The 18,591-nt window shown below is 52.2% G+C and overlaps 1 protein-coding gene across 1 annotated transcript; it reads left to right on the top strand.

Annotated features, from left to right (window-relative positions):
* The first annotated feature begins 1,897 nt into the window (after window positions 1–1,897).
* ENDOU (endonuclease, poly(U) specific) lies at window positions 1,898–16,661 on the top strand. The gene is made up of 10 exons (XM_077753664.1): window positions 1,898–1,952; window positions 6,629–6,751; window positions 8,842–8,913; window positions 9,403–9,540; window positions 10,248–10,419; window positions 10,818–11,017; window positions 13,971–14,084; window positions 14,702–14,808; window positions 15,530–15,672; window positions 16,513–16,661. The coding sequence occupies exons 1-10, from the start codon at window positions 1,898–1,900 to the stop codon at window positions 16,631–16,633; spliced, it is 1,245 nt and encodes a 414-aa protein (XP_077609790.1). The 3' UTR covers window positions 16,634–16,661.
* The last annotated feature ends 1,930 nt before the right edge of the window (window positions 16,662–18,591 follow it).

Below are 18,591 nucleotides of genomic sequence, written 5' to 3'. Positions count from 1 at the left end.
CGGTGGGAGGACTCGGAAAGAAGAACAGCAGTTTTCTGTCTAGACCAGGCCAGCCGCTATCTGAAATGCCATTTAATGCGTTTGTCTGTATGTACACATACGTGCATCTACGTTCAGCTAGGAGGCATCTTCGTGTGAATGTATAGAGGTGTGTTCACACGTTGGCTGGTGGACTGTTTCCTCCTGTCCTCTCTGCTGTGTCCATGTCAGCATGTCTTGGGCTGGGAATGAGATCCGGGAAGTGGGGAGGAGCAGCGCTGAGAGGCACAGAGGCATCCGAGTGGAGGCAGCACCGCCTTTCAGGGCTGTGTAAGGGCTTGCAACACCAGACGAGAACAGGGGCCAGGTGCCTGCCGGGCTCCCCTTAATTCCCACTGAGTCTGAGTGCAGACCACCTTGAGTAGTAACCCAGCCGTGATTGTTGATGCATTTTGTGAGACAGCGTGGCATCAGTGCCCATTAGGATGGCCTCTGGTGGGAAGCTCTCTGGCATAACTTACCAATGTGCTCCTGGGTGTATCTCCCGACCATTATGTCTCTCAGTTTCCTCATCGGTGAATGAGGAGAGCAACGGTACTGTTAAGGGTTGCAGGGAGAGTAGAGTGTGCATAGGAGGTGTCGTGGGTGACACGCGGCACATACTTCATCAGGGTTGATGGCTGTCCTTACGTTGGCATTGTAGTTCTTGCTGAAGGACCTCTGGCTCTCTGGGGTCAGTCCCAGCTGCCTCCGGCTCCCAGCCTTGCTCCTGACTTCATCTCCACAAGGCAAGAGTGGAAGATTCTCCCCAACCCCCCACAGCAGCTCATCCTGGACCTGGGCAGGAAGCCCCAAAATGAACTTGGAAGGGATTATCAGGTCCAACCCTGTCATTTCAGAGATGGGGAGAAATGTCTCACATTTCAAGCACACTGGCTGAGGGGGACACGCTCCCCTACTTCACCCCTGGAAAAAAGTCATTATGGAGTAGTTTCAATCATTCATCAATTATGCCTTTTCATATAAGAGTTTTCTTTTCTTGAGAATCTCCATGCAGCCCTCTTTCTGGAAAGGGTGTTTTAGCAGATTCTACCTTTAATAGGTGGGAAAATGTGGCAGCCCCAAGTTGCTGCACTTCTGCTCTTGGACTTGGGGAGCAAGGATGCTGAGAAGCCTCATCTCTCTGGGGAGGGTTGTCAGGAAGATGAGTGTAAGTAAGGGATGCAGGGAGTGGCCTCCTGTGGCCCCAGGGGAGGAAGGGTGGGTCCTGTGGGTCTCTCTGAGTCCTCTTGCCCATCGCTGGCCTCGTAAATCTGGAAGCTGTGAGAACCTAGAACATGTAAAACCTGAGATGCTGACTCAAGAGTTAGAGACCATTTGCATACTAATGCAATGCAATGTAATGATCACCTTTCTATGTTCCCCATATTAGGCACCAGGAACTCAAAGATGAAGCAAGCCTGAAGCTTCTTGGAAAGTCAGGCCTGTGGCTTGCAGCTGGGTGGGTGTTTGGAGGGCATCACCCAAAGATAAGCCCTTCAGTGTTCCCTATTTGGACAGAGAACCCCTCCTCCCCCAACTAAGCCCATCTTGCTGCACCTGCTTGCATGACCTATTTTCTGGCTACAAACAGCTAGCATTACCTGTTCTAAACATCTGGAATTACCTGCCTGCTTAGTCACCTTCCCTCTGGCTTCAAACAGCTGTAGGGCCCCACCCCCTCTCCACCTCCTATCCATCTAGGGTCCCTCCCTCCCCTTTTCCCTCTTGGAAGGATCCGGAGGTACCAGATCCACAAGTTCTGATGTCTTTAAAAGGATCAGCCTGGGAAATAAGGCTCATTTGAGAGCTGTGACGTTCACCTGGACTTGAGTGAAAGTCCAACAGCCAGTCCCCTTTTGACCTCCAACTGGGCACCATGAGGGCCTGTGTGCCCCTGATAGTGGCCATGCTCTGCAGCCTGGCCTGGGCTGGTAAGTCGCTATCTGGTGGGGGTTAAAGGGTCCTGCCTAGAGAAGCAGAGGATTAGGGAACTTGGTAGAAGGGAGGGTAGTGGGAGAAGGGAGGGTCAGCTCTGCCCTACAGCCACAGAGCATCTTGGACCTGTCCCTGTTGAAGTATAGGAGTGATCTCTGCAGTGAAGGGGACTGTACAAGGGGGTTGCAGGGCTGATGGACTAATGTCATGGAAGTTCCTTCTTGACTCCTTGGAAGACCAGCCCCACACATCCCTCAGTCCAACCTGACCTGTGATCTCACCAAGGTTTGGCCCACTGTGTGGTATAAGGCTGGGGTTGTGGCCTGCTGGGTTTGAGTGGCCTGGCTGCCTTTGGTCACTCACTCCACTGCCTGGGGGTTGTCTGGGAAGGGGGTGGGGACTGGAAAAGCCCCTGACCAGGAGGTGGGCTGTGTGCTCTCCTGGCTGTACAAGTGGTCAAAGGAATGGGTCTTTGACCCAGGGTCTGAGGGACTAGAGCACAGAGAAGGGTCCTGCCTGTGGTTACTAGCGGTGCAGGGGGTGGGACCGGCAGCTTCCTGTTTCGTGGGTGTGCAAAACGCTGATGCTGATGTGTTAACTGATGGTTAATGGGTGAGTAGGAACGAGTGCCAAGGGAGGGGGCTGAGCTGAGAGGTGTGCAGAGAATCCTGCTCTGCCCAGAGGAGAAAGAATCAGAGCTTGATACCCATCGCACCCAACCCGGGTTGGGTTGTTGTAAGAATTAAGATAATGTGTAATGAGCACCTTACATGGAGCGAGATCTCAGTGAACTGGGCTTAAAAATTTTTTTTAATGTATTTACTTGAGAGAGAGAGAGAGAGAAAGAGAGAGCAGGGGAGGGGTAGAGAGAGAGGGAGTAAGACACAGAATCCAAAGCAGGCTGAGCTGTCAGCACAGAGCCTGATGCTGGGGCTGAAACTCACCAACCATGAGATCGTGACCTGAGCCGAAGTCGGTCGCTTAACTGACTGAGCTACCCAGGTGTCCCAATGAACTGTGATTTTGATCATGATTATGCTTATAAATATTCCTGGGAGAAGCTTCCCCTTGGAGTCCTTTCCAGTCAGGTTATGTCTACGGAGGCTCCTAACGGGATGCCCAAATGGAAAATGTTTGGAGGAGAAAGCTGTTCCCAGGCTCCCTGCCCTGGGACGGACCCCCTCAACTCGGACTCACACAGCAGAGCATCTGGGAGTCAGCTCCGTCTGGGCCCTGGGTGGCAGACAGCCAAGAAGGGAGGGCATGAGACCTTCTAGGTTAGTGTGAAGGTGTGGTCGCTGGGTTGGCACATCCCACTCTCAGGAGAGGAGAGTGCCTTGAGACATTTGGTCCCTGGGTGGACACCCCTGAGGGCAGAGGCAAGCGTGGCTTCTGAGTGCAGGTGGGGCCCCTGCATCTGGGATGGTGATCTGATCTGGCTGTGGGATCAATGGGAGGTGAGGGTCCAGTGGGCGAGGCCTTCTTTCCTAAGGTGGCAGGGAAGAGGCTCTGCCCTCGTCTCTCCTGGTTCCACCATCTCAGACCTTAGATTCAAGAATGTGAATCAGATGGAGGAGTCACTGCCAGCCTCAGGACCTTGGTTGTTTCGAGTGAACTGGGGCAGGAAGCTGGTCCTTAGAAATGAATCTTCTTGGTTGACGAGGTCTCCAGGGAAACAGCATCTGGGGCTCCCGGACAGGCATGGGTGTAGGATGCGCCAGTCGTCAGAGGGGCTAGTATACTAGGGACATCCAGGCTTGGGACCAGACTCTCCTATAAAGAGGGCCATGCTGGCAAATTGAAGTCTTGGAGAGTGCAGAGAAATTTAATATTTCATGGGAGACGAGGAGAGGTGGATGGAGGGAAGACCTGAGATCAAAAAGGCCAAAATGAAGAAAGGCAGAGGCTCAGGGAGATGAGGCTTCTAGAAGGGCTAGAAGCAGATGGTTGTCGAAGCGGTGACTCTGCACCTGACCAGTGGGTGCGGCACACATGGAGCCGCGTGTGGCCTGGAGGTACAGGGTGGGGAGGCTGGAGTGAGGAGTCAGGGTGACTGGTCCACCGAGTGTCCCCAGGACAGCCCAGCAAGGCACCTACGAGGAAGAGTTCCTCCTGCCTCCCCCTGCCCGCTCTAGTCCCCAGGTCATCTGGAAGAAGACCAACTTTACAGGCAACCCCTGGAAGGGGGTTCTCACTGGGGACCGAATTCTTGAACTGAGATGAAAAAGTCCACTCAGCCGGGCCAGTGGGGGGTGTTCTGAGCCCCACAGAGCCGGCCGTTCACTCAGGGCCTTCTCCGCTGGTGTCTGCTGCTGGAAAGAAGTGAATTCTTTCCTTGCGCTCTGCTGATCGGCCCATTGTAAATGTTGCCCTGATTTGTCCAGATTTTCTCCCTTTGGATTCTGGGTGTACTGCCAGGCTGACCAAGCAGGCAGCTGACCAAGCCTTCCTCCTGGCCTAAACATTTCTCCTTAAGATCTCTGCTTTGAGGTTCCAAGGGAGCATCATTTAAGATTCAAGTGGAGTTCTCCTGAGCCTGAAGGGAGTAGTGGCCTTGGGCCTGGTTGTTTTTAAGGACAATCCATTGGATCAAAGGCCTGCCTTCCTGGCCACAAGGGAGGACCTGTATGCAACTTGAGGCTGCCTCAGGATCTGGTTAACCTTGACCTGACACCTCTTTGATGTAAAGAGTGTAGGCTCACAGCAGTGACATCAGTTAGGAAACTGTCAGCAACATAAATGCACCGACACCCCAGTCCAAGGGATGATGGCCCTGCCAAAACACAGGGAGGGAGTCAGCTAGGTTACGTAGGTCAACAGGGAAGACTGCTCCAGCCTGTCTGCACACTTACCACATTGAAGGTGGGCCTGGAATATTATCACTGTGTATTTATCTAACTCATACATGTTGCTATTACGTGTCATGCACTGTGCTAGCGCTTTACAACTATCACCCATTTCATTCTTATAAATATCCTATGAGATGGTCTCCGTTGCTATGACCCTTTCACAGATAAGGAAACTGAGGCACAGACGGTCAAATAACTTGCCCAAGAGCTTGTAGCTAGAAAGCAAAAGAACCAGAATTCCAGCTGCATGCAGTTTGGGTACCAGGTCCAGTTTCTCAACCTCCCTGCCATCCCACACTCATTAGCACAGGATAAACCCTAATCCCAGAGCCCAAACCAGTCACTTAAACCCATATCCCTAATATTCACCTCCCACCCACTCCAGGCTTAAGCTGAGATACTGTACCTGTGTGGAATCACAACCAGAACCAAATCCCACATCAAATCTTAGGCGAAACTGGGATAATTTCTCTTCTCCTAATCCTAACACATTCTTCAGCTGTGAAGTGGCCTTAAACCTATCCCCACATTCCTCACCCAAACATCAAGACAAAATTGTCACTTTATCAATAAACGTAACTCAAGCCCAAATCCCAACTGTAGCTCTTAATCTAGACCAAGCCTAACCCCAACTGTAGCCCAAGTGAGGTTTCCGTTTCCGTGTTCATTCAAATTCCGACGCTGATAGTAACTCTGCCTCTGATCTTGACATCCTCCGTAGCCCACAGCCTGGCCCCTAAGCCCAGCCTTCGCTAAATCCAAACCTCAGGAACCTCTAGTGGAAACAAAGACTCTGTAATTACCCTTAAAGCTCAAAGTGGAAGGAAAGGGTCCCCAAGGCCAGCCGTCCCCTGCTGTGCTCCAACACCATCTTTGCTGGGGTGGGTATGGTAGGGCTTGCGTTTTTAAGAGTGGTAGTGGGTTTGTACCATTTCTTTCAAATTTTTTTCTTCTTCTGTCTTTTGTGATTGAAAATTTGCTTCTGCAAGTCATCTGGCTGGAGTTAGAGATGTGGTCTGCGGTTACATAACAGATCCTATTCCAGAACCGAAATCTTACCCGCACCCGCCTCATTTCCCATCAAGTAATTCAAACGCATTCCAAAGACTTGCAGAAACAGAAGGATGGGACCCAGGGGGAAACAGGGTGCAGGGAAGACCAGATGAAGGGGAGCAAAGAACAAAGTAGCAGAAGACATAAAAGGGACAGGATGAGAGGAAGGGAGTGTCAGAGGAGAGAGGGCGGGTGGGATCCTGGGGCAGCAGTGATGCACCTTCATCTACATGGCAGGCGAATGGTGGCCAGTGGGTCATGACCAGCCCACAGACCTCTTTCCTTGGTCTGCCTGTTTTTTTTTTTTTTCAACCGGGAAAGTTCACCTAAAAATTAAAGCTTCTCTTGAAAAATTAGAGGCTCTGGAAGACTGAGCCTGCATCCCAACACACAGCAAGTGAATGGGGCTGAGAGTGGCTGCCAATTTCAGGCAGAGCATCCCTGCCAAGTTTGTCACGGTCCCCACCTCTTCCCTCCACCCCTCTGCTTCTTTACCTGCTTCTACTAGAGGTCTAGCCTCAATAGGCATTTGAGTTTGTGATCCTCATCTGTAGTATGAGGCCCGCAATACACAGTGGGTGGTGGGCAATGGGGGTGAGGTTTCTGTCGTGCTCAGGAGGCTCTGTGTGTAGTTCTCCCGTGCAGATTACAATGATCTTCCCTGTTGGGTGGGGCCCCTGCCCCTGTCTTCAAGCCCTACTGCAGGGGTTACCTGGATGAGGAGAATAGGATCCGCATAGCCCTGAGTTTGTGACCTTTACTGTCCACAGGAAAAATGGAGTCATGTGCGTCTCGCTGTAATGAGAAATTTAACCGGGATGCTGCTTGCCAGTGTGACCGCCGGTGTCCCCGACATGGGGACTGCTGTGAAGACTATGAGCACCTGTGTACCGGTGAGGCTCCTTGTGGGGTGAGGGGTCTGGGAGGCACAGCACCCCAGGCCATGTCCGTGCCCAGGCCCAGCCCGCCTGAAGGGATGTGGGTTTGGGTATCCAGCAGTTCAGAGCAGAGTTCAAGACTGATGACAGGGCTCAAAGGGCCCGAATGAGGACAGTGAGGTACAGAGTAAGGTCAGGGATTTGGCCACTATTTGTCCCAGATATTTTAGGACGTCCCCAGTGTCAAACCCCAATTTAAAAGAAAATAGATGTCATTTACCTGCAATGTATGTCTGAACTGTCAGGATTAACAATACTATCTGGAATGTTTAAGTAATTCCCAAAACAGCAAAATGACAACAGACAGTATAGCATGGATTATATTACCAACTGGTATGCAACACTTTAAGTTGCAAAAGTGTAAAAATGGCCTTGAACTTCCCAACTTGCAAGCCACCAGGAAGACTGCATGCATCACAGTGGCTGTCGTGACTCACTCTACTCTTCCTATAATGCATGGACTGAGTGGCTGCAACATCTTCAATCTGTCATTCCCTGGCTAGCTATTGAACGGGACATACACCACCCTCGAAAGCCAATTGTTTCTCTGCTGTACTAACAACATAGTTTTAAAGGAATCATTTGAAAAAAGTATTTTGAATAATCCCCCTGTTTGAATGCTTTCCAGTGTTGTAGAGCACCATATAAATGGTCTTCTGCTTTGAGACACAAAGCCTTGCTAAATTTACTGTCAAACCACACGCCATGACCCTCCGTCGGGTAAACATGATCACTGAAGCCACGGTAGGTAATGGCCTGCAAGACCGCCGCATATGGTTGTGCAGGTTGTACACTGCACAAGGGCACCTGGCTGAGAAGGCCAGGTGGACCAAAACTGAATCAATACCCTTCTTGTTAAGTCATGTGCTCTGGTGAAGAGCTGTGTCTGCTGAGAGAAAGGAGGACCTTTCCCTAATTTTCCCAAAGGTGGTATCTGCAGACCTAGCCATGTGCTCACTGAGCTGCTTCTACCCTCATTCGATTTACACAAAAACACCACCTATACTAGCAGAAGTTCTCTGAGCAGCCCCAGGAATGGAAGCCCAGGTCCAGAGCTCACTGCCAAAATCAGAGACTACCCCTTTTCCCTGGTCACCTTGGACCATCTGGCTGGCATTTCACAGCACAGACAATTCTTAGCTTCGGAGCCAGTCCATCTCCAAGNAGATGATGCTTGAGACTCTCAAACAGCTCTTGAAAGTCCATTTAGCATAACATTGGCTACGGTAAGAACCCTGCAGATTGTCAGCACTTAGAACACAGCCTGGCACAAAGTGAGTGATCAGAAGATATCTGTAGGCAGAATGAATCATCTGACCTGTGGTTCTGATAGTAATAAGCCAGCACTCTTCAGAAAACTCACTAACAGATTCTGAATCACTTTGTAATGGTGCTGNCCCTGCTCGGCCCAGAGCCCCGCTGCGGTCCCCCAGCCTGCAGGCCCAGGGAATAGGGCAGCATTAAGCACGCACTCTTCTGAACACACCCTCCCCCCAGACGGTGTCCGTGGCCATTGCCAAGTGTTGTAAAGAAAGAAGGGAAGTTGGTATCTCAGGAAACAGTTCTTGGTCCTGGAGGGCCTGGGTGGAGTTCACCCTTGGCTCTGACGGGAGTTTTTATAGGTAAGGGATGTTCCTAAGCAAGCGCCTTGTCGTTTGGAGAAGCTCAAGCCCGTCCATCTACCAACTTACACTAAAGCAAAATCATACGAAAATCAGGTTTCAATCCAGAAGGCACAGGCTCCTGCCACCACCCCTCCCCTTTACCCAGAGGAGCAAATACAAATGGGTTTCCCTGAATGGTGAAGTGGCAAGCAAGAGTTGTCACCTGCGGAAATCCTTTTTACTTTTTATAACAGTTTTCAGCCATTTTCAGTCTGTCGCCTTCTTCCTGTGGGTCTTACTCAGGTAAGGCGGTGCCTTACCCCCTGTTTTGCGTTCTCTTCCACTGCACTGCTTGTCCCTGAGGCTGAGGGAACTGAGGACCCGGATAAAGGGAAGGGACCCCTTGGGGGTGTTTGGTGACTTTCCTTCTCTGACCTACAGTGGAAGAGGAGCCCAAAGAGCCAGAGCCATTCCTGGAGCTGGAGGAAGGGACGGAGGAGGCCCCAGGGAGCCGTGAGTGTGCCTTCCCAAAGGGGACACTTTGGGCTAGAGGAGGGGGGACATGAAAGGGCGACAGGGAGGGGACGGCCATCTCGGCAGCCACAGGCCCAGGCCTAAGCCAGATGGACCCCCAACCCCCAACCCAGCACCTGGAGGTGGTAAGAGGGCCGACCTCTCAGCCTGGGGTGGAGGCAGGAAAGGGAATCTGAGGCCCATGGAGGGAAGGGGAAGAGATTTTATTTTTAGAGTGGGAAGATTATAAAAACAACAGGCCAGAAAGTAGAGTTCGGCCCCTCTGAAAGGGCTTCCGGACTGCGAAGGGTGTGCACCGATTTAGCTTGTTTGTTTTCCTTCCCTGGAGATCTGGAATACAGCGCAGGAGGGAGAGGCTTGGGGGGGGGGGGGGCGGTGTAGAGAGAGGGCAGTGAACTGGCCGCCGGACGGAGGGGCGCCCTCTAGCGGTCCTCCCCGGACACACACCCCCCTCCCCTGTCTTCTCAGATTTGTACTTGGCGCCCAACTCCTGTCGGGACCGCTGCCGGGAGGCCTTCGACAGGCACCAGCCATGCCACTGTAATGCCCGCTGCCCAGAGTTTGGGAACTGCTGCAACGATTTCGAGAGACTGTGTGGCCATGACGGTCAGTCTCCTGCTCCCTTTGGCACAGCCCCAGAAACGGAAGAACTCTCCAGAACAGTAGTTGTCCAGGGGGGCGGTCCCTGGACCCGGCAGCACCAGGAACACGTGGGGATTTATTAGAAATGCAAACTCTAGGGCTTCCCCCGAGATCGACTGTCAGAAACTGGGGGCGGGACCCACTGACCTGTTTTAACAAGCCCTCCAGGTGGTTCTGGTGCGGGCCAAAGTTTGAGAACCTCCCCAGGGGAGGGGGCGGTGTGGACATTTCGTGGACATTCTGTGGGCAAGGCCATGTGATTTTTTTATTGTTTTTTTTTTAATTTTTAAAATGTTTTATTTATTTCTGAGAGAGAGAGAGAGCGCGCAGGGGAGGGTCAGAGAGGGAGACACAGAATCCAAAACAGGCTCCAGGCTCTGAGCTAGCTGTCAGCACAGAGCAGCACGGGGCTCGAACCCATGAACCATGAGATAATGACCTGAGCAGAAGTTCGACACTTAACCGACTGAGCCACCCAGGCGCCCCAAGGCCATGTGATTTTAAGTATCCTTTAGGCCCTAGGCCCTAGCCCTCCAACCACGAGGGTGACCTATACAGCCTGTCTCCCTGGCTGCTGGCTTCTGGGAAGCTGCCGAAGAGAGGGGGCACACAGATGGCTGCCTCCTCCAGGCCTGCCTTGGGTGAGACGCCCCCTCCCCAATTCTTCCTAGAGGGCTTCTCCTACAGCAGTGATGCCATAACCAAGGAGGAGCTGCAGAGCATCTCAGAGAAGATCTACAGGGTAGACACCAACAAAGCCCAGAAGGAAGACATCATTATCAACAGCCAAAACTGCATCTCACCCTCGGAGACCCGAGACCAAGTGGACCGGTGCCCGGAGCCGTGAGTCCTCCTCACTCCTCATCCTGCAAAGCCTCTCCCCCCTCCCCCGCTCTCAACCCCAGCTTTGCTTCCTTCCCAACCTCAGCTCTTCTCTCCTCAAGGCGTTCAGGATCAAAGGGAAAGGACACATTATAGGTCTCCAGAGACAAATATCTTGAGGGACTATGGGTGTCCAGTTGGGAGGGTTTCTGTGACTGGGCCGATAGTAGAGCTGACCTTCCACGAGCTGAAGGGGAAGAAAAGAGTGACCTCACGTATGCCCTTGGAGAGCGTCTGGAGTCCCCACTCTGCTCCCCAACCCAATCCTCCAATGCCTGCCCCGGCCTTTCTGGCAGTTCCTGTGGGGGTTTCTGCTCCACGTCCCGGCCTCTCATTGGGCCTCCCTCTGCCTTCCCCAGGCTCTTCACATATGTCAACGAGAAGCTGTTTTCCAAGCCGACCTACGCAGCCTTCATCAACCTCCTCAACAACTACCGGCGGGCCACAGGCCATGGGGAGCACTTCAGCGCACAGCAGCTGGCAGAGCAGGATGCCTTCCTCAGAGAGGTCATGAAGACTGCGGTCATGAAGGAACTCTATGGCTTCCTCCATAGCCAGAGTGAGTGAGCCTCCCGGGCAGTGCTGAGGACGGGGGTGTCTGCAGGAATGCCTGCCAGCCCTGGGGCTCCATGGTGGGGGGGAGGTGAAGAGAGCAGGTGGGGACTGTGTGGCGGCCGGTGGATGTCTTCGAGGGGCAGGGAAGGGGCCAGAGAGGAGCCCGGGAGAGACCGTGGCCCTGAGGAGCTGAGGAAAGCCTCTGTCTGGCTTTGGAGGTCGCCTCTCTTTTGAGTTACCCTTAGCTGCCTCGTTTATCCCCGCCACTCGCTGCTTCAGTCTCGGGGTCTCTGCAGGAGGGGGAGTCACCCCACTCCACCCCACTTCAGCCGGTCCCGGGGCCAGTGCCACCTCCCAGGCGCATAGGGTCTCTGATTCCCCTCCCTCCTTGTGCTCTGGGTCCAGGAAGGACGTTGGCTCTCTCCACGTTTTTGCGGGGGACATAGCAACAGAAAATCACTGAAAGTTCAGAGAGGGACGTTCTACTGGGAGGGGTTCTGGTTGGAGTGGCTCCAGATAGGGATACATTCGAATCAGACCGGAAAAGGCTTGAGCCGCAGGACTTTGAGGCACGGGGTTGTGTTTGTTAGTGTCCTGCCCATTCCTCTCGTGAGCTCCAGGCAGCTGGGCTTCGCCTCGTGGGCAGCTGTGTCCTCCGCTCAGAGCTGCTGCATCCCATCTGCCCACCTTCCCTTAAGAGTTGGTCACACGCAGTTTTTAGGTAAAGCCGGTGACACACAAGCGAAGAGGGCGCGATCTGGCACCGCGCCTTGGTGCTCCTCTGCAGGAAACACCGGAGAGTCTTGGAGGTCAAGGCAGCTTGTCAGAGGAGAGAAGTGGAGGCTCGCACAGGCTAGGTGACCTGTCTGAGACCACAAGGGAAGTTGTGAGTTCCCTGGGACCCGGGGATCTGATCCTGAGGCCAGGCTGTTCCATACTTGTCCTGTCCTCACCTCTGTCGCTGTCCAAATCCAGACTGTCCTTCCACTTCTAGCTCAAGTCCCACATCGCTGAAGCTGCACCTGCCCCAGCTCACCGCTGGCTTTCAGCATCTCCTCAGAGGTCAAGGGTTTCGGGGTGGGAGGGTAGCCCCAAATCGCCTTGGGCCAGACAGACCCTGCCACTTGTTAGTGGTGTGACCCTGGGCAAATTATCTTCCCTGTCTGAGCCTTATCTGTGAATGGGGTCTTGGCGGATTAATGCATGTAAAGCACAGAGTGGAAAGCCGGACACCGGGTAAGTGGTAGCCATTCAGATTGTGAAACCATTCTTATTTCGTGTATATTCTGTCCTGTTTTCCAACTGTGGTTTTTAAAAAATTTTTAAATGCTTATTTCTGAGAGATAGAGTATGAGTAGGGGAGGGGCAGAGACAGAGGGAGACACAGAATCCAAAACAGGCTCCAGGCTCTGAGGTGTCAGCACAGAGCCTGACGCGGGGCTCAAACTCGCAAACTGTGAGATCATGACCCGAGCTGAAGTCGGACACTTAACCTACTGAGCCACCCAGGCACCCCTGTGTTTTAAGTCCTTGAAAGGTCAGAAGGTGCTGCTATCTCTTTGGTATCCTCCACACACAGTTCTGAGCAGCAGACCGTGGATATCTGATGGCTCCCTAAATTAGAGCTCCAGACCCAACTTTCCTCTTGGGTTTCCACTGCTTCTCTGATGTCTCATGTGGCTTTCTCGTGGCATCTAGTCAGGACTTAGTGTGGAGAGAACTCATGCTTCCCCTGTCTTCCTCCAGACCTCCTTCCTCAGGCTTCGCCATCCCATCAATGACACTGTAGCTTAGCCCAATGCTCAGGCCCAAACCCTAGGAGTCCGATTGGATTCTTCTCTTTAATTCACAGCTCCTCACCTCCAACTCCTCCATCAGTAATGTCCATCACACCCTCCTTCAAAATCTGTCCCTGGTGTGCCTGCTTCTCACCCCTCCTCCACGGCTGTCACCACAGTTTTAGACCTGGACAAAGCGTTAGCCTCAAAACTGGTGTCTCTGCTGGCTTTTTACATACACAACCAGAGTGAGCCTTTAAAAACAAAGCTATCCCATAATTTCCCTGCTTAAAACCTTTCGGTGGCTCTTTCTCCTCTCAGAAGCTATAAAGTAGTTGAGAGACCAGTTGATGTCAGTAGCAATCATGTGGGCTCAAGTGCCGTGTCTACCTTTTATTAACTGTGTGATCTTGTGAGAGTTACATAGCCTAGTCTGCCCCAATTTCCTCATTTCTAAATTGGGGATAATTAGTATCAACTTTATATGGGTGCGAGGACTGAAAGCACTTAAAAGAGTCCAGGCACATAGAACATACTCAGTACATCTAAAATATTTTTGTGTGATTACTTTTTGGCCGACACCCAGCTTTCTTGCCATGGCTTGTGTGTGGGTGCCATTCCCTACCTATCAGATGTCCTCTGCTACCGCCCTCCCCCACAGCCCACTGTGCTCTGGCCACGCTGACTTTCTCTTCGCTCTGCGCACAACGCCCAAGTCATCTTAAAGCCTTGTACCTGCTGCTCCCTCTACCTACCTGCCCCCCTCCAGATTTTGCATGGCCGACTCCTTCAGGTCTCTGGTTAGTGCTACCTTCTCTGAGAGGCCTTTCTGACCTTCCTTTCTCAAAGGGCCCCTACCCCCACCCCACCTCCAGTCATCATGGGCTACTCTGCTTTATTTTCTTTATGGCACTTATCTGCGATCATATTGTTTGTCTCTTCACTGGAATGGAAACTATGACGATCTCGTCCTTGCCTTTCCCTGCTGAATCCTCAGCCTTTAGATCTGGCTTGGCACAGAACAGGTGCACTGTGGATAGCTATTGAGTAGACAACTGAATACGTTTGATGGTTGCACCCATGTGTCTCTTGATGCGCTGGAGCAGGTAGCCCTTCCCTGCTTCCCAGGGCCTGGTCCCTCCTTCCCCTCTCCTAAGTCCTCTGTGTTCCTCTGTGCAGACCGCTACAGCTCGGAACAAGAGTTTGTCAGCGACTTGAAGAACATGTGGTTTGGGCTCTATTCAAGAGGCAATGAAGAGGGAGACTCAAGTGGCTTCGAACATGTCTTCTCAGGTGGGATTATTCTGCTTGGAAAGAAAGAGTTGGAGGAAGGAAGAGACAACTTCCCTCAGGAGTAGGGCAGCATTGGGCACTGCTGAATCGGCAGCCAAGCCAATTAACAGGGAGGGACACGTCCACTCCCAAGCTGAAAGGAAGGGGTCTGAGGAGCTGCTTTTGAAGAACGGTCTCTTCTGGGATGTCTGAAGAGGAAAGGAGACCAGATACTGGGGCTCCCAAAGGGCACACGTAGGAAGGGAGATGTGTTTGGGGCATGGCTGTCTACCTCTGGATGGTCCTCAGCTTTCCAAGATGGCCATGGTCTTTCTCCCCACCCCATAAACCTCCTGCCATGTTTGGCTTGCTACTGGGGAGACCGCTGAGAGGAGAATCCCAGGTTGATCACCAGGGCCAGCTGGGAGGAGGAATTCTCCCAAGGGCTTGAGCTGAAAGGGTTTGGGGGAGGCTTTCCTAGGTGGGAGTTAGGGATTCTAGGAAGTCAGGGCAAGGGACTGAGTAGGTGTGCATTCTACAAGCCAAAGCCTGAAGAAGGGGGGGCAGCCTTGGCATGGGAGGGGCCAGAGGGGTTGGAGGGGAGGCCCAGATCACCCACCTTAAACTCTTTATTATAGGTGAAGTCAAAAAAGGCAAAGTCACTGGCTTCCATAACTGGATCCGCTTCTACATGCAGGAGAAGGAGGGCCTGGTTGACTATTACAGTCACATCTACGATGGCCCTGTGAGTACTGAGTGCTGAGCCCATGGACTGAAGAAACCTTATTAGCAGTCAGATATCCTGCCCTCACTCTGTACTCCAAACAGCCAGACATGCCTCTCACCGTGACTCTCACTGGCCACCTAGTGGGGACTGTGAATATGACTTCCCTATTTGCCGGAGAGCACATCCTGGAGGAGACCCCCTAACACGGAAGGCTCCAGACTGAGGAGGATAGGAGGCAGACAGCGCCATCTCTGGACGGGAGGCTGGGGGAGGGTTCTCAGAGGGGAAGACTGCTCTCAAAGATGTACAATTACCCCCTGCCTGAATTTCCTTAGAACGTGGCCTTGGCTGGAAGTTTCAGCCTGGCTAGTCTGAGTTCAACCCCTTACGTTTTATTAAAAAGAAACCTTTGCTGCCCTGTGCCAGGAAATAATTTAGGGGCAATAAATTGTCCTCCTCCACATGTGATGGCCACAAGAACCAGATAGCGCTCCAGCTGTCCCAGTATCGGTCACAGGAGTGTGGGCTCTGGCCTCTCTGGGAGATGCACACTGGCAGCTCCAGACAGTGTGATACCTCGGCAGGGCAGACCGTCTCCCTGGCCAACGTGAAGAACGCAGCCTCCCCAGAAAACTCACACAGCCCATCAACAAATCTTGGCCGGCTGCTACCGTTTGTCACCTCTCGGTCAGGCCGCGCTCTGTGGTATTCACCAGGCCCTCTTTGCTACTCTCCGCAGTGGGATTCTTACCCCGACGTGTTAGCCATGCAGTTCAACTGGGACGGCTACTACAAGGAGGTGGGCTCAGCCTTCATCGGCAGCAGCCCTGAGTTTGAGTTTGCACTCTACTCCCTGTGCTTCATTGCCAGGCCAGGCAAAGTGTAAGTACTGGGCCTACTAGGCCCGGGGAGCAGGCCAGGGCCACACGCTCTTCTCGGCCAGGATGGTCAGGAGAGTTGGGTTCTGTGACTCCGTGGCTCAGACAGATCACCCTTCCGGACCTCACTTTTCTCACCCGGGCAATGGAGTTGTTAGATAAGACTGGTGGTTGCCAGGGGTGCCTGGGTGGCTTAGGCAGTTAAGTGTCCAACTTCGGCTCAGGTCAGGATCTCACTGCTTGTGAGTTTGGGCCCTGTGTCGGCCTCTATGCTGACAGCTTGGAGCCTGGAGCCTGCTTTGGTTTCTTTGTCTCCCTCTCTCTCTGCCCCTCCCCTGCTCATGCTCTGTCTCTCTCTCCAAAATAAACACTAAGAAAAAAATAGAATAAAACAGTGAGAAAATGGAGCTGCTCTGGCACCATGGGCCTCTCTCTTTGGCCCCAAAGGCTCCTAGCGAGAACCTGACATCCCAGAGGGTATAGCTAGAAGCCACGGAGCCTCATGCCTTCCAACATTTGAGGACTTTGGGTCCTACTAGTTCTGAAACCCTAACATTTCATTTCTGGGGGTTCAGCCATAGCCTCTGAGATTTTAGACGACTGTTCTGGGAGAGATGAGGAACAGTGTTCTTTAGGAAGATAGAAAATAAGGCACAGATTTTGAAGGGCTGACTGTGCATGGGGAGCTGGAGGCAGTGGCTGAAGAAAGCTGTGGCAGGTCTCTTAAAGGCTGTTCAAGTCTGGGTGGAGCCCTTCTGCATGGGTCGGACTTGATCTTCCCAGCCAAGGGATGGGCGTGGAGAGACGGGGCAGGCCCCTCTGACTTGGCTGTCTTTCCCCACAGGTGCCAGTTAAGCCTGGGTGGATACCCCTTGGCCATCCAGACCTATACCTGGGACAAGTCCACCTACGGAAATGGCAAGAAATACATTGCCACAGCTTATGTGGTATCTTCCACCCAATAGAGCTTGGAGCCAGACATGGGCCCGAGGACAGTGGGAGCTCTTGCAAGACTCAGGTGCTATCTGCACCTGAGGTTGGAGGAGGATGGGGGAGACTGGGGGGGAGGGGGTGTGGATTCCCAAGTCTAGAAATGCCCTTATGGGAAAAAGAGAAAAGAAACAAATAAGAGAAATGCAGAGAAACTCGAATTTTTGTGCTTCAGCAGTTTGGAAATAGAATCCAGACAGAGAAGATAGGAGCCCTCCATAGCCCTTTGTCCTGACGGGTGACAAGTCCTTGACCTCTCCAGGCCCCATGTTTCCTTTTAATGTAAAGGGAAGGGGTTTGCCCCCTTTCCTCTTTTTGGGGTTGATGAGAGGGCAAACCTGATGGTATCATTACCGTGAAGGTGTTTTTAACCTGATGGTATCATTACCGTGAAGGTGTTTTTAATTGTTCTTAAGAAGAACAGCAGCTAAAAAATCAAGGTTACTATAATGGCTGTTATCGTACACAGCTTTGCAAACTGCAGCTCAGCCCTGTGTCAGGGCCTTGAAGAACTCTAGTCATGGAAATCAGGCAGTGGGTGTTTGGTCGTTTCTAGGGTTATAGCCTCACAGAACAGGGCCTGGGAGAATGCTGATGACTGATGGAGGGCATAATGGGTTGGCACCGAGCGAACTTGGGAGGGAGTGAACTTCTCCAGGCCTGAGTGTTTCTGTAGCAGCTCAGTGACTGCATCAAGAAGCATCCTACTTGTATATGTTTAGTGCAGGTGCAGAGGTGTATTTTGATTCCACGTATTTTGTGAAAGAGCCTCCCAAATAGAAAGAAGATTTTGCATCAGGAGAAAAGGAATTTACAGCTTGGTGACATTAACAGTTATTTTAAGACTTACCCAGCAGCCCCCATTTGCTGGCATTAAAGACCAGGGAGGGGGGGCTCCCTTGTTCCAACCTCAGTTATGCATCTCTACCCTGACCTGAGGGAGACCTAGGCTTGAGTGATGGTTTACAGGGTTTGAGTCTCCAATTAAAGTCATTCAGAAAACCTAAAATCTGTCCCTTCTTTGTATATGGCCCCCGCCCTCCAAGTGTATGTCTCCCTCCCTGCCTTTTCCCTGGAGCAGGGCTGGGAGCGATGTTGCTGGCTTCAGTGTCTCTTCAGGATGGTGTGGAGAAGGTGGTATCTTGAAGTCCTTGAGGACTCCCCAAATCTCTCTAGCCAACAGGGGAAGAGAGTTCTTCCTGGTGGACTTGTAGTAGGAGCAGTGGAAGGAGTGTAATTTTGGCTTCTGGTTCCACATATAAGGAGCTTGGAAGTTACTACTCCATCCTACCAATGAGTAGAAAACTGGACAGACTGAAAAATCAACAAATCTTGGATCTGGAAGAGAGGCGAGGACACAGGCAAGCAGATGCCCTGAAGATTGGAAAGTCAGGCAAATATAGATTGTCATAAGCTTGGAAAGACAAGCTTACTGGAGCGGAGACTCTCAAGCAGAAACCATGGCGGAAGCCAGTGCCAAGACAGGAAAATCCAAACGGCAACTGATGAATTGCCTGATGGAGAGCCGGTACAGACTACTCTGAGAGTTAAAAACTCCAGGAACCCAGTCATAGGGCGAGGAGCGCCACCAGGTTCCCAAAGAAACCTGTGTGTCAGAGAAGACCCCCTTGGGCTTCTGGCACAGGGAGACGTGGAATCATTCTGAAATAGCTAGAGTGCTCTGTCCTTCTTAACAAAGCCTGCCGTTGGAGGAAACTTGTTAGCCAGAGGCTAACCTGCTGGAATATTATTAGAGCCTAAAATTGACCTGAAGAAGGAAAGTACCCAAATCCACCCATTTTAGCCATCGTCTCACACAGAAAGGGGGAGAAAAAAACCTTCTGAGAAACAGCTGTGAAGTTCTCAATCCAGAGGAACAGGCTCACTAAAAGACTGAGACAGAATCATAGTAGAAGGCTTCCCTTCTCCTCAC

The sequence above is a fragment of the Crocuta crocuta genome, unplaced genomic scaffold (assembly GCF_008692635.1).
Source record: "Crocuta crocuta isolate KB4526 unplaced genomic scaffold, BGI_CrCroc_1.0 scaffold30, whole genome shotgun sequence".
In the NCBI taxonomy this organism is placed as follows: domain Eukaryota; kingdom Metazoa; phylum Chordata; class Mammalia; order Carnivora; family Hyaenidae; genus Crocuta; species Crocuta crocuta.
Note: the sequence above shows the minus strand (reverse complement) of the source record. Positions and strands in the feature narration are given on the sequence as shown.

Excerpts from the sequence above, each read along its gene's own strand:
- ENDOU (XM_077753664.1), top strand. The coding sequence starts at position 1,898 with ATGAGGGCCTGTGTGCCCCTGATAGTGGCCATGCTCTGCAGCCTGGCC. Across the intron at positions 14,085-14,701 it reads CTTCGAACATGTCTTCTCAG|GTGAAGTCAAAAAAGGCAAA; the intron begins GTGGGATTATTC and ends TCTTTATTATAG. Across the intron at positions 15,673-16,512 it reads ATTGCCAGGCCAGGCAAAGT|GTGCCAGTTAAGCCTGGGTG; the intron begins GTAAGTACTGGG and ends CTTTCCCCACAG.